This window comes from Lycorma delicatula, chromosome 12 (genome assembly GCF_047948215.1).
Source record: "Lycorma delicatula isolate Av1 chromosome 12, ASM4794821v1, whole genome shotgun sequence".
NCBI lineage: Eukaryota > Metazoa > Arthropoda > Insecta > Hemiptera > Fulgoridae > Lycorma > Lycorma delicatula.
Window position 1 is genome coordinate 30,636,896 of NC_134466.1, and position 14,795 is coordinate 30,651,690.

The 14,795-nt window shown below is 29.9% G+C and overlaps 1 protein-coding gene across 2 annotated transcripts in view; it reads left to right on the forward strand.

Moving 5' to 3' along the window:
- Positions 1 to 14,795, forward strand: part of LOC142332718 (constitutive coactivator of PPAR-gamma-like protein 1 homolog) — a 61,913-nt gene that overhangs the window by 20,235 nt on the left and 26,883 nt on the right. For both annotated transcript variants that reach the window (XM_075379305.1, XM_075379306.1), the window contains exons 8-13: positions 2,097 to 2,342; positions 3,003 to 3,170; positions 5,596 to 5,752; positions 9,468 to 9,603; positions 10,313 to 10,438; positions 11,865 to 11,979. In XM_075379305.1, the coding sequence (XP_075235420.1) occupies positions 2,097 to 2,342; positions 3,003 to 3,170; positions 5,596 to 5,752; positions 9,468 to 9,603; positions 10,313 to 10,438; positions 11,865 to 11,979 (948 nt within the window). The remainder of the gene's footprint in view (positions 1 to 2,096; positions 2,343 to 3,002; positions 3,171 to 5,595; positions 5,753 to 9,467; positions 9,604 to 10,312; positions 10,439 to 11,864; positions 11,980 to 14,795) is intronic.

A 14,795-nucleotide genomic window follows, 5' to 3' on the forward strand; every position in this document is an offset into this window, starting at 1 on the left:
AAAAACTGTGGTTACATTAATTTGGCATGTGAAATAAGAAATTTGTTTTAATGCATTAAATTTATTTACTGTTTATTTATATATATTGCAGATGAACACATTAAAACAGTACTAAGAGGTTAATGAGTATTTTTCAAATCCCTCGCGCCATGCTTCTTATACTATTCTATAGTATAAATGAGTGCCAGTAATAGTAACTGAGGGAAAATTAATTTCACCACTTAGGAAGCATCTAAAACTTATGATTATAGATGTGCTGATAAATTGTGGTTACATTGATTAATTTTTCATCGTAAAAAATATGAACATGTTGGTTTTAATAGATTATATATTATGCAATACGTTTATATATTGCAGATTAACAGTTTACAACAATTCTGAGGTTAATGCTGAAATGACATCAAATTATATATAATTGATGAGAAATTTTGATTCAATAGATAAAAGCATAATCTTAAATAATTGGAGTTGAGTATTTTTCAAATCCCTCACGCCACGCTCCTTATACTATTCTATAGTAAAAATGAGTGCCAGTAATAGTAACGGAGGGAAAATTAATTTCACCACTTAGGAAGCATCTAAAACTTAAAATGTTTATAGATGTGCTGAAAAACTGTGGTTACATTGTTTAATTTTGCATCGTGAAATATGAACATGTTGGTTTTAATAGATTAAATATATTTACTGTACGTTTATATATTGCATATTAACAGTTTAAGACAATTCTGAGGTTAGTGCTGGAATGACACCAAATTATATATAATTGATCAGAAATTTTGATTCAATATACAAAAGCATAATCTTAAATAATTGGATTTGAGTATTTTTCAAATCCCTCACGCCATGCTCCTTATACTATTCTATAGTAAAAATGAGTGCCAGTAATAGTAATGGAGGGAAAATTAATTTCACCACTTAGGAAGCATCTAAAACTTAAAATGTTTATAGATGTGCCGAAAAACTGTGGTTACATTGTTTAATTTTGCTTCGTGAAATATGAACATGTTGGTTTTAATAGATTAAATATATTTACTGTACGTTTATATATTGCATATTAACAGTTTTAAGACAATTCTGAGGTTAGTGCTGGAATGACACCAAATTATATATAATTGATAAGAAATTTTGATTCAATATACAAAAGCATAATCTTAAATAATTGGATTTGAGTATTTTTCAAATCCCTCACGCCATGCTCCTTATACTATTCTATAGTAAAAATGAGTGCCAGTAATAGTAACGGAGGGAAAATTAATTTCACCACTTAGGAAGCATCTAAAACTTAAAATGTTTATAGATGTGCCGAAAAACTGTGGTTACATTGTTTAATTTTGCTTCGTGAAATATGAACATGTTGGTTTTAATAGATTAAATATATTTACTGTACGTTTATATATTGCATATTAACAGTTTAAGACAATTCTGAGGTTAGTGCTGGAATGACACCAAATTATATATAATTGATAAGAAATTTTGATTCAATATACAAAAGCATAATCTTAAATAATTGGATTTGAGTATTTTTCAAATCCCTCACGCCATGCTCCTTATACTATTCTATAGTAAAAATGAGTGCCAGTAATAGTAACGGAGGGAAAATTAATTTCACCACTTAGGAAGCATCTAAAACTTAAAATGTTTATAGATGTGCCGAAAAACTGTGGTTACATTGTTTAATTTTGCTTCGTGAAATATGAACATGTTGGTTTTAATAGATTAAATATATTTACTGTACGTTTATATATTGCATATTAACAGTTTAAGACAATTCTGAGGTTAGTGCTGGAATGACACCAAATTATATATAATTGATAAGAAATTTTGATTCAATATACAAAAGCATAATCTTAAATAATTGGATTTGAGTATTTTTCAAATCCCTTACGCCATGCTCCTTATACTATTCTATAGTAAAAATGAGTGCCAGTAATAGTAACTGAGGGAAAATTAATTTCACCACTTAGGAAGCATCTAAAACTTATAATGTTTATAGATGTGCCGAAAAACTGTGGTTACATTGTTTAATTTTGCATTGTGAAATATTGATATATTTGTTTTAATGCATTAAATTTATTTACTGTGTGGTTATATTGCAGATGAACAGTTTAAAACAATACAAAGAGGCTACTGCTGGAATGACACCTGGTCCTGAAATTATAATTGATCATGCCAGTAAAGAAAATGATAATGAAAACGATATCGCTCCCTTGTCATCTAGTGTTAATGGTAGTACTGCTATAAACGGGCGATTAAATAATTTATTGAGCAGTAGTAGCTCAAGCAGTTCTTCTGGTGCTACATCTCCTGCTCGTGGTATGCCTGATTCTAAGAAAACAAAACAGGTAATATATTATAAATTTTATTACTTATTTTTTTAAAGTTTGAAGTTTTTTGCAGTGTATGGAGTATGCCTCAGATCTAACATAATTGAATCTCATATCATCTGGCAATACTTGAATATGTTCTGTAGATAAGTTTTGTAATTGGTATTAATAAATCTTCTCATTCTAAAGATTGCTGTTCTAAGTGATGCTTCAAAGCTGTTGGACCAGTGTTTGGATGACTGTCAATTTTTATTTCCTATTTACATTTGCACATTATGGTTTTCAAATGTGTTAAATATATTTTATCTGCTTATAAATGAATTTATCATTGTCACCCTCTTATCAGTTTTTTTTAATATTTTTGTCATTACTCCTAAGGTTTTTTGTTTTTTTTTTTACTAGGTTGTGGAAAAGGCAAAAATTAAGGTCATGATTAAAATTAAGGTCCTTTTTCTAATAGTTTTATTCGCTCCTGTTGCATCTTTTCAAATTAAATAACTTAAAGTTTTCTGTATATTAATATTTTACTAGCTTGTGGTCGAGATAATCTTTTGATATTACAAGTTATAGATTTAATTTTTTAAGAGTAATACAGGTAGAAATTCTATTATAATTACAATTTTGTCAAAGTATTTATTAAGATATTATTTGAATTAATCTTTGTTTGCAAATATACAGACTGGTAAACCAGATAGTGACATAAAGACGAAAGTCTCTTCTGTTACAACTGTAAGCAGCCCAGTTGTTGAACCACTGCCTCCAGTTCCTCCAGAAGTTATGAGAACTGTATCTGAAAGACATAGTAAAGGATTGATGTCACCGTGTATATATCAGATTTTGACACAGGTAATATTTTAAAATGTATGTATACTTAGGCTTTAGACTGCTGGCTGAAAAAAGTTATTTTTAGCACAGCAAGATGGAATTAAGCTGTATATTTGTAGCAAGTTTAATAAAACTCTGGAAGATGCTATTAATAACAGGGTCAATCCCTTTGAAGTGACCCAAGGGTGGTTGCTTGACAAATTCAAAAAAAATTGAAACTTAACCCACTTTTCCTAATTCTTAAATTTTTATTTAAGCAGTTTGCCTGTGGTGGCCATTTTTGTACACTTTTTGATTGTAGGGTTTATGGAAAAAGTTATAACTATTGGTCGTGGAAGGGTGAAACAAAAAGCAATTTATTCATATTTTTCTCAAGGTAAAAGATTGGTACAGTGGTTTATTTACCCATCTCTTTCTATAAGAAAATTACCACCAATAAAGTTCAACATGAAAAAAGGTGAAATTTCACTTTGGTAATTTCCAAAGACATGGATATGGCATATCTAGTTTGAATTATATTTTTATATGTTAGTAGTTTTACCATAAATAATATTAATGGCAATACACTTACCCGTAATTTTTATGAATTTTTGAAAATGTTTCTTTTTAAACCAAATTTTGGATTCAAAAACTTGATGGGCTGGTGATAAAAATCTCAAATTTGCACAAGTTTTATTGTAGATGTTTATGGCTAGTAAAGAAGTTTCTTGTGTATTGTACTAATAAAAAAGTTATAAACTTTTTAAACAAAAAATCTTGAAAATCCTGTTGAGATACCATTTTGACTAAATAAGTATTCCAAGGCGTTTTCTTGGCATTTATTTTAATATTTTTATACATACTATAGTTGAAATAGACCTATTCATGTGATAAGCGCTTGAAGTCATTTCCAGTCATCTGGAACATTCTCATTTATGCTTGTTGCATCATTTAGCTTGTTTACAGTGTCTCAAATTGCATCCTATGTTTGGAAGTGTTTATAAAATAAGTTTCATGAGTGTCATAAAACAACTGGACCATGTACATCATTTCAAAAGCCTCAACAAAGCAAAGTGCACTACTGATGTGCAGAGTCCTGAAAAGTTGACATCAATAGTGTTTACAGAAATATAAAAATTCTTAAAAAAAGATGTAGGCTACTCATTGAAATCCCAGTTTGGGTAAGTTTTCCAGGCATTTTTGAATCAAAAGTGTAATTAGGTTACTGGTATTTGTTTCATTAATAATTTTAAAAAAACTGCTTTGAAAACTTCAACAACATACTAAATAAAAAAAATTAATTAAAAAAATCTGAGGTGCAACAAAAACAAAAGAAACCCTCTTTGAGTGCTTATTTAATGAGTCAAAATGGTATTAACAGGTTTTTCTTGATTTTTGAGAAGTTATAACTTATTTATTTGCCATAAATATCTACAAAAACATTGTAAGTTATGTAAATTTAGATTATCACCAGCCCCAGCAGTTATTTGAAGCCAAAATTTGAATTTTTAAATTAAAATTAGTTTTCAAAAATTAATAAAAGTTTAGGGTAAAACCATAATTGTTTATTAACTACTAACATATATCTACATATAAAGAATAATTCACTGTATGCCATCCCTGCCTCTAGAAAAAATTACCAAAAGTAAAAGTTCATTGGTATTACTTAATTGGTAATTTTCTCATAAAAAGAAGAGAGATAGATAAATAATAAATTTGTTTTGTTTCATCATTCCAGGGCAAATATTTTTTTGGCTAAGATTTTTCCATAAACCATTACAATCCCAAAGATAGGTATGCACCGTAACAAAAATGGCTGCCACATGTAACCTGCTTAAATAAAAATTAAAAAAATAGTAAACAAAGTTTCAGTTTTTTTGAATTGGTCAAGCAACCAGCTTGATACTTTTTTGGGACACTTCATGTGGATTGACCCAACAGGGATATATACCTGAAGTGTGTAATTTGTTTTGTCTGATGTTTTAGTCCTGTGAATATAAATTTATAGTTAAACCATTTATAAAAAAAATTTTCTACATAGAAATCATTAACAATTTTGAGTCAGAAATATTAACCAAAGTTAAAATATGCAAAAGCCCAAGACAATGCATTAAAAAAAGGTCATTTATTGTCCAAAAGTTAAGTTTAACATATAAAATAAATGCTCTTGCAAAAAAGCATAAATTAGACAAATGAGCATGATGAATGAATGGTTTTTTTGCAGTTTGGGTAAAACAGGTATAGGTTGGTGACTGAACATTAAATTAAATGTTTTCTGAATGTTTCAGTTTACATTTACAACTTTTCCTTTGACTGCATTAAATATTGCAGATAAAAATAAAAGGAAGAAATTAAGATTTCATCAAATACAATACATCCAAGTTATGACATGGGTAAAGAAATGACTACTTTATTTAAAAAAAGTTACTTTATTTAAAGTTTTATTTAAATTACCTGTTTTTAATAGGGTGAAATAAAGTTGCCAGTTGTGATGGAGGAGGAACAACACAAAGAAGTTCCTAATGTACATCATTTCTACAGACCAATCCGGCAAATGGTGTATGCTATATTATTCAATTTACACCATCATTCCTTCATGGCCACCAAAAATAAAGAAAAAACAGGTTTGTTTTTTTTTTAGATTTACTATTCAAATATACTGCCAAATATGTTGTAGCCATTAAAAACTTTGAGTGAGGCACCTCATACACTCATTATCATAGAAAATATAGACCCAACATTTGTTTCCTATATCACACAAAATGTGTGATATAAAATGTGTATCCAGTTTCTTCTACTATGCTGCTGTGTGGATTTCATGACTCATACATGACTGTTTTTTTCTTAATTAAAAATTCCACTTTTGATTAAATGTTGCTTCATCGGTAAACAAAATAATATCTACATTGTCAGAATCCACAGACAAAAATTTTAATTTATTTAAATCTTGGGAAGTAAATATTGTACCTTTTTGTATAACTTATATTTTGCCGTACCTTAACTTGTGTTAAACCAGTGCAGTAAAAAATGTACTGGTACAATACCAATTTTTTTCTTTCTCATTAGTATCGTGTTGCCATTCATAGTAAATGAAGACTTGAATGATCAAAGTGGTAAATGAACTCTGAAGTACTGAAGCAGTTTCTGTGGCCTGGAATTCACCTATTTAAAAGTTGTTTAATGATTTCTTGCTTTGTGCGGCCCAGATGTGTTACCATTGAAGAACATATTTAAGATAGTTAAACGATAGTTAAAATCTGCCATGATTTTGATGTTTTGTTTTTAAGACTTAATTCTTAAATCTGTATTTATGTTCTGTTAAGTTTATTCAGACATTCGTTACTTTTTTTTAGTGTTAATTTACATTTTACAGCAAACATAAAATTATTTTTACCCCTAATTTTTTATTTTTAACTCAACATTTCTTGAAAATTATTAAAAAAAAAAGAAATAGTTCTGGGACCTCCTTTCCATTAAAATCACTAAATTTACCTCTTAATTTAAGTTCAAGGAATTACAGTTGGCTTAATTTTACTGAAGACAAATCAGAGTGAAATCTTTCACTAGCCAGTACTAATAAAGCTTTTCTCTACCTATGTTTTATGAACTTCCACGATGTAGATGAAGTAGTGAAAATAAAGAAGAAAGTTGTTGCGTTCTTCATTAATCAAATGTATATATAAATTTTTCCAGAAAACTATTAAAAATTACACTTTTCCTTAAATCTTAATTCATCAGTGTATGAAGGTATGTTATTGCCAATAATCCAGTGTATGTTTGTAGACTGGATGTGAAATTCAGACCGTAAACAAAATTTTTGTACTGCGTTAAAATAGCTATAAAAGCTGATTTGATTGTATAGACTAGCCTTAAGATTTAATATTCAAATTTGTGGTAAAATCCAAAAGTAATACACATGCTGCATGAATGTAGACAATCTGTAGTACACACATTAGCATTATCATTGTTAGCAGATTAAAAATTTGGTCATTGTAAATCTTTAAATAATATTGATAATTGATGTAAGTGATACTTAAGTAGCCCATTAGCTCTAAAAAAAATGTCATATTAGAAGTATTTTTAGGTGCGGCTAATCTAAAATCATAGTAAAATCTGTTAATCCAAAAATATTTAATGTGTTAAAATGGCCTAATATTTACTGTAGTACAATATTTAATTAAGGTGTATATGGTAAATAAGAAAATACAGTACATAGATTATTACATTCAGTAGTTTTACATATTGTTTAAGCGATTAAAAACACTTTCAGACCTGAACCTTAATAACATGATTGGACTGGAAACCAGGGTGTTTAAAAAAAATGTTTAAATTATAAGTGTATATATGTAACCTATTATGTTATCACCTAAGAGAAAGAAATGAGCTATTAAAGATAAAAATATTATATTACTTATAAAAAAATTGTTGCAATCTATTTCCTTCAAATTCATAAAAATAAAAAATAGCAACAATGCACAGTAGTAGGTAAATAAACATACAAAATTGTTGTAATCTCTACACATTGACATTTTATACTGTCTAAAAAGATAAAATTTTTCACACACTAATGATAAAAAATCAATTTATAATTAATTACAAATTTTTGATAATTGATTTGTTTTTCAGTACATATAGTTTGAATAATTGAAAGAAAAGTTACCTTAATGTTTTTATTATTCATTAATTTTACAAGCATAGTTCACTGACATATGAGTTGTGTGAGAATAGTAACAACAGTATACCCTTAAAGTTCCCTTGGGCAGTAATACATCGGTGGAGTCATTGTTCCCACTCCTGGTAGCAGCACTGGAAGGCTTCAACTGGTCAGTCACAGTTGAATGTTCTCCAGAGTTCCAAAATGACGTCCTTTTAAGACATGTTTCAATTTCGGGAAAAGGAAAAGGATTCAAATCAGGTGAAAAGTGTGAGGGGGTTGAGGAACCATAGGAATGCGTTTTGAGGTCAAAAATTCCCTGATGGAAATGGCCATGTGACATAAGGCATTATCATGATGAAGCCATCCATTTGTCTGGTCTCACGTGAATAACTTTTCCTGAGCCTTTTAAGGACACCTTGTAAACACTTAGTTAAGTGTCCTGGGGGAAAAAAATTATTTATGCACGATACTCCTGCCAAAAAAGCAAATCGGCATGGTTTTGATCTTTGAGTTGCTCATTTGACATTTTTTTTCGGTTGAGGAGATGACTAAGTGTGCCACACCTCACTTTGCCGCATAGTTTCAGGATCATACTCAATTATCCAGGATTCATCTCCCGTAATTGAATTCTTGGTCATTGTCAATCCTCTCAAGAAGAGAACGCTTATGTTTCTTCGATTGTCCTGTTACGTTGTGAGGTTTTTCAGCACCAATTTTGCACAAACCTTTCGCATGTCCAAATAGTCTTGTCAAAATTTGATGTACAGTGAAAGTGTTTAAATTTACTGTTCACTCATCATCCTTATTGTTAAACAATAAGGGTAAACCCTCACACACTCATCGTTTTCGTCAGATTTTAAAGTTGAAGGTCTCCCTGAGCAAGGTTGATCAACAACGTGTTCTCAGCCTTCCAAAAATGATTTGTGCCAGTGGAAAGCTTGTGCCCTTAATAAGCAATGTTCTCCATAGGCCTGTTACAACTTTTCAAAGGTCACACTCGCAGATTCCCCAAGTTTAACACAAAACTTGATTGCACAATGTTGCTCTAAATTCCGATGCTCCATTTTCATAACGCATAACAAAAACACAACTTCCACTGATGGCGCTGTCAAAAATAATGTGTTGGCTGAACGGAGTTGAAACTTGTACTGAGCATGTGGAAGGGATGAATAAACCAGTCTAGCACAGACCGGTAGACACAGAATTGCCAGATCGCTCGCAGTGTTAACCAATCTCATTACTTTTTCATACACTTTGTATATTTACATCATTTTTTGTTTTTTACAAACAGTATTTTTTTTTTTTTAATACAATTAATCCTAGTGTAAAATTTGAAAAAAGTAGGTAAGCACAACAGAACCGAAGTCAGGGCACCACCAACTTTTTTCTTTTCTGGGAACACAAATCAAAGCACATAAACGCCAAGTAACTGTACATTTTGTAAATTTGAAACTCTTTTAAACACAATTAAAAAAAAATCTTTTAAAACTTGTGAGGCATTGCTGTTAATCCACAATGCTAATAATTGGGAGTTGACTATAGTTCATGATGAATTCTTATCCAATTCACCATCTTTCGGCTGATTAGATGTGTGCTGACTAAATTCTGTACTGATTTCTTCCCCATGTGTTTTATTAACAATTTTAAGATTGTCAGTATGTAATAGTTAATGTAATTTTTAGGTCAAGATTCAAAACCACCAGAAGTCAAAATTAAAGAATGGGTTTGGTCAAAAGGTAACCAATTCCAACGACCAGAGATTGTAAGAGCAGAATCGCTAGGTTGGGGTGTACCAACTGTCCAAAGGTTATGGTTCGGGTGAGTAATAAATAAATATTTCAAATTTGCCTAAATACATATAGTTTGATGCATACTTTTTCTCTATTGTATTTGAACTTATAAAATTAAGATAATTTAATATAATGTAAACAGATAGTAGAAAATTTTAATTAAATTTTGTATGAATGATAGTCAAGTATGTGTATAATATATATTCCCTCCTGGATTCATTTATTTTGAAGGGGTAGCTTTTTGCTGTATCTTTTGGAGTATTAGAATTAGTGGACATTTCAGTAGAAATATTTTCTGAGCTGTGAATTTTTTGATATAGTTATATCACTTATGATTATAAATTATCTGGGAAACAGTTTGATGGAATAAGGTTACTGATGATATAAGTAGCCTTAGTTACTTCATCCACTCCAGTGAAATATTTGGCCTAATTTTTATTATTCTTGTGTGATAGAAATTGATTCATACAATTAAACTAACAAAATTTTCAAAAGAATTAAAGACATTAACCAAGGTAGTGAAACATAATTTTTTTTTGTGGAGTAGAAATTATATTTTTTGTAATATTTTTATATTGGTTCAAAATTGAAATGTTTAACAATGTTTAGGTTGTTACTATTATCATTAGAAATATAATTTTATGCACTATGCATCAATCAAACCAAGTGTGCACTACAGTAAACTATCAATTGTAATTTTATTATAATTTTAATGATTATCTTTGTTTTTTATTTAGAACTACTGTTGATGACATGAGGAGGAGGAGGAGAGCATATCTTACTTGTATGCGATCAGATTCACCACTAATTGTCAACTATGACTATGTACCACAGCATATACTCATTATGGCTACTGTGCTTCGGTATGTTTGCTACCAATTTTATTTTATTTTTTACTGACAATCAAATTAGGATTGTTTTTTTATGAACCCACCAGGTTGGGTCTAGTGGTGAATGTATCTTCCCAAATCAGCTGATTTGATAGTCAGTTCCAGCGTACTTTTATACAAATTTGAATACTAGATCGTGGGTACCTGTTTCACCACATGTCTTGGGAATGGTCAAACTGAGACTGTACAAGACTACACTTCATTTACACTGATGCACAAGGTTAAACAGGAAAAAGAAGAAATGATGGCTTTATGAAATGCTTGTGAATTATAATTCAATTTCTATTTATTTTACCTATAGAAAGTATTGTTATGTTCCAGTTAAACTTAAATTTAAATTCTTTTATATTGTGATTTGATACTAAACAAGAGTTAGAGTTCTTCAGAACTAGGTCTATTACACTTCACCTACCGGGTTGGTCTAGTGGTGAACGCATCTTCCCAAATCAGCTGATTTGGAAGTCGAGAGTTTCAGCGTTCAAATCCTAGTAAAGTCAGTTATTTTTACCTGGATTTGAATACTAGATCGTGGATACTGGGTTCTTTGGTGGTTGGGTTTCAATTAACCACACCTCAGAAATGGTCAAACTGAGGGTGTTTGACCACAAGACTACATTTCATTTACACTCACATATCATCCTCTGAAGTATAATGTGAACGATAGTTACAAAAGGCTAAAACAAAAAAAAAAGTCTGATTACATTTCAAATTTGCATCATTGCACCTAAAACTCTAGGGCAAATTGTGCTTATAGATTTCAATTTATCCATGACCAAGCATTGTAATAAAACAATAAGAATAATATGTAGGTTTTCTCATGATTTAAGAGTTAATACTGTGTATGTCGCCCAGATTAGGAACATGTTAATAATCTGTTCACAAACTTTTAACACATTCCAATTTTAAAAATTATTTGCTTGTCTTAACTTTCCAATTGACTAAAATATTTTGGTTATGATTTAATAGTGAGTAGTATTAGTAAGATTGAGCTGTCAGTATACAAGAATTACTATTGTAGCAGTGCTGAATTTAAAACTTTTGAAAAGAGGGATTTATTACTAATACTCAGCAGTTAATGCTGTACCCAAAAAGTCATATGTTTACAGATAGGTTATTACCCCACTATATTCTATCGTGCTTGTGATTCAGTAAGGAATCTTTTAGTGACAAAAAGAATTGTTTTAGTTAATGTGTAATATGTAGCTTTGTTTATTTTAGGTAATAAAAATCATATTTATGGATCACACATGGAAAATAGAAATCCTGGTAGAATTCACTAACATTTTCTTATATAAGAAAGGGCCATTAGATTTCCTCTATTGGCCCTTTTTCTTTTTAAGAAGCAGCAGTGTTTAATCTCTGATTTCTTTATAAATACTTTATTATTTAACTGTTACAGATATATGATGTCATTCCCTGACAAGAAAGTATTAAGACGTTCTGAATTAGATGCTTTCATTATGACTGCTTTATCTCCTGAACTGATGAATGCTGAATATAATCAAGATTTACAGGTAAAATAAAAAAGTCAGGTATTTATTTTAGATTCATTAAAATTTATTTAATAAATTTTAATTTGAGTTTTTCTGAGGTGTAATGTTATTTTTACCTTAAGGAACGTTTAGCAAAGATGTACTTAAATAAAAATCCTTGAATTTTTTCTTGTTCAAAAGGTTCAGAATTTTGGTTTCTATCCATAATTAGTCATCAAACGTATAAAAATGTTCATTTTCTCTGAGAATAATGGTGTCTCCCTTATCTCCAGACCCTGTAGCGTGGGTGAAGCTGTTTTCTAAAGCTGAAATCACATTTTAATAGATTTATTATTAAGCAAACTTTATATTCAACTCTGCAATAAAGGCAGCAGGAAACCACTTTTTCCTTGCTTCCTAGTGGGCCTGGCATTGCTTACAACTGTCTCTGTACAGCATGTAGATTTACTACAATATAAATTTTTAGGTCATCCATAATGTTCCAGAACAAAGAAAACCAATTTAGAATATCATACCAGTTACAATAGTTATTCTAGTAAATTGTAAATAAACACTTATGAAGTAAAAATATTCTAAACAGATAGGGAAGAATTGATAAATATAATTTAAGATACAAAAGTAAACAGTTTTCCAAGTCATTTATTATGGATTATGGCGTCTTAAGAGTAACATTTTTGATATCTAATTACTGTTTTTGGCTGCCCTCCCCTATGTGTTTCAGCTGAAAAACATGAAAAACAAGAGCACGTGCCTTTTCTAAAACAAAGTTTATGGCATATAATTAAACTGTATTCTTTCCCAAACAAAATTTCAAGCCCACTATTTTGCTTGTTGAATTGCTAGATATTTCCTGGAATGATTCTGGTTTACCAATGTTTAATCTAGGTGAATTATTGATAGAAATTTATTTTGATTCGCGCATTTTCCTTAAAAATTTTACAATGTCAGACTTATCCATCAAAAAATTTTCTGCCGTCAGTTAACCTTTCCCAAACAAACTCCCAGGCCACTATTGCTTGTTGAATTCTGCCAGATTTCCTGGAATGGTTCTGGTTTACCCATGTTTCATCTAGGTAAATTTTTGGTAGAAAATTATTTTGTTTAGTAAATGCATTTTTCTTAAAAATTTTACCACAGCAAGAAGAACCAATGTCTGACTTTGTTTTTGATAAATTTTTTTCATAAAATTTCTCATTTTTTTGCTAGTGTCAGTTAACACTAGTGAAAGCAGAAACCCTAATAATCTAAAAATGTTCTTTTTAAAATCTAAAAACTTTTCCCAAATGCCTATTGTCAGATTGGTTACACAGTGTGAGGAATTATTTCTCAAGGCAATTTCAAAATGTTTGCATAATTCACCCATCTTAGGCTGTTCGCATTATCATTACATACTGCTAACAGCACATGTGGTTGCAGTCTCCACTTCCTGCATTGTATTGTATAACTCCGTAATAATAATATTAGGTTTGCCTGTGTATAAGTTCTAAATCAGTTTTTAGACTTTTGAAAATGAGAGGCTGTTTGATGCCATTTTAACTTCACAATTAAAGATCAGAGAAAGAAACTGCACAAATGGATTGATTTAAAATCGTAATCTGAACTTGTAAAAATTGAGACAAAAAATTTCTCAATTTTGAAAAATTTGATTTTAATTTTTGTGATTATCTACTGAAAGTATTTGTTTGTAGACTTAATAGAAATTAAGTCTATTAACTACGCCATCAGAAATGGCGTAGTAATAATATAGACTTAATTTCTTAATGGCATAGTAATAATGTAATGGATGTGGTGATGTTACTAGCCATACGCGCTCCACAACTGCTGCAGAATACAATTGTTGAGATGGGATCAATCCATTAGAAATGACTCAAGGATGGTTGCTTGACAAATTCAAAACAAATTGAAACATCCACTTTGTTCCTACATGTTTCAGAACCTTAAAACTATTTTTTTTTTAAGCAGTTTACATGTGGTGATCAATATTGTTAAGGTGCACACCTATTTTTGTAATTGTAATGGTTTATGAAAAAATCATAACTAAAAAACTATTGGTCCTAGAAGGATGAAACAAAAAATTAGTTTTCAAAAATTCATAAATTTTTAGCGATAAGTGTATATCACCATTAATTATTTATGGTAAAACTACCTACAACTGTGAATGCCATCTCTGCTTATAAAAATTACCAAAAGTGAAATTTTTCTTTTTGGACCAAGGTACTTTTACCTTGAGAAAGTATGATTGAATTGCTTTTTGTTTCATCCTTCCAGGGCCAATAGTTTTTTAGTTATGATTTTTTCCATAACCCTTACAATCACAAAAATGGTAGGTGTGCACTATAACAAAAATGGCATCACATGTAGACTGCTTAAAAAAAGTAGTAGTCCTGAAACATGTAGGAAACGAAATGGGTAAATTTCATTTTTTTTTAATTTGTCAGGCAAAACTAGCTTATGTTATTTTTGAGACGCTTCAAATGAATTGACCCGGTGAGGAAGTGTGACTCGCCTGTTAACCTATTATAATTATTGGCAAATGAATTAATATTCAATGAAACTAAAAAATGTTCAAGGTGTATAAAATTATTTCAAATGTATAAGAATGAAATGAAACTGTAAAAAAAAAATCAAATTTTTTATTAAAGCATTCAAGGGTGCTAGAATAGAATGCTTTTGTAGATCAGTTTAATTTTTATCTAATGATTTTCTAAAATAATTAAAACATTTCTTTATTTCCAATACCCTTATCTATATCTAACATCAAGGTCCCATGTAGATCAAAGTTAGAGCAGTTGTAATAGAGATCGTACTCATTTTAAAAACATGAAACAAATGGATGA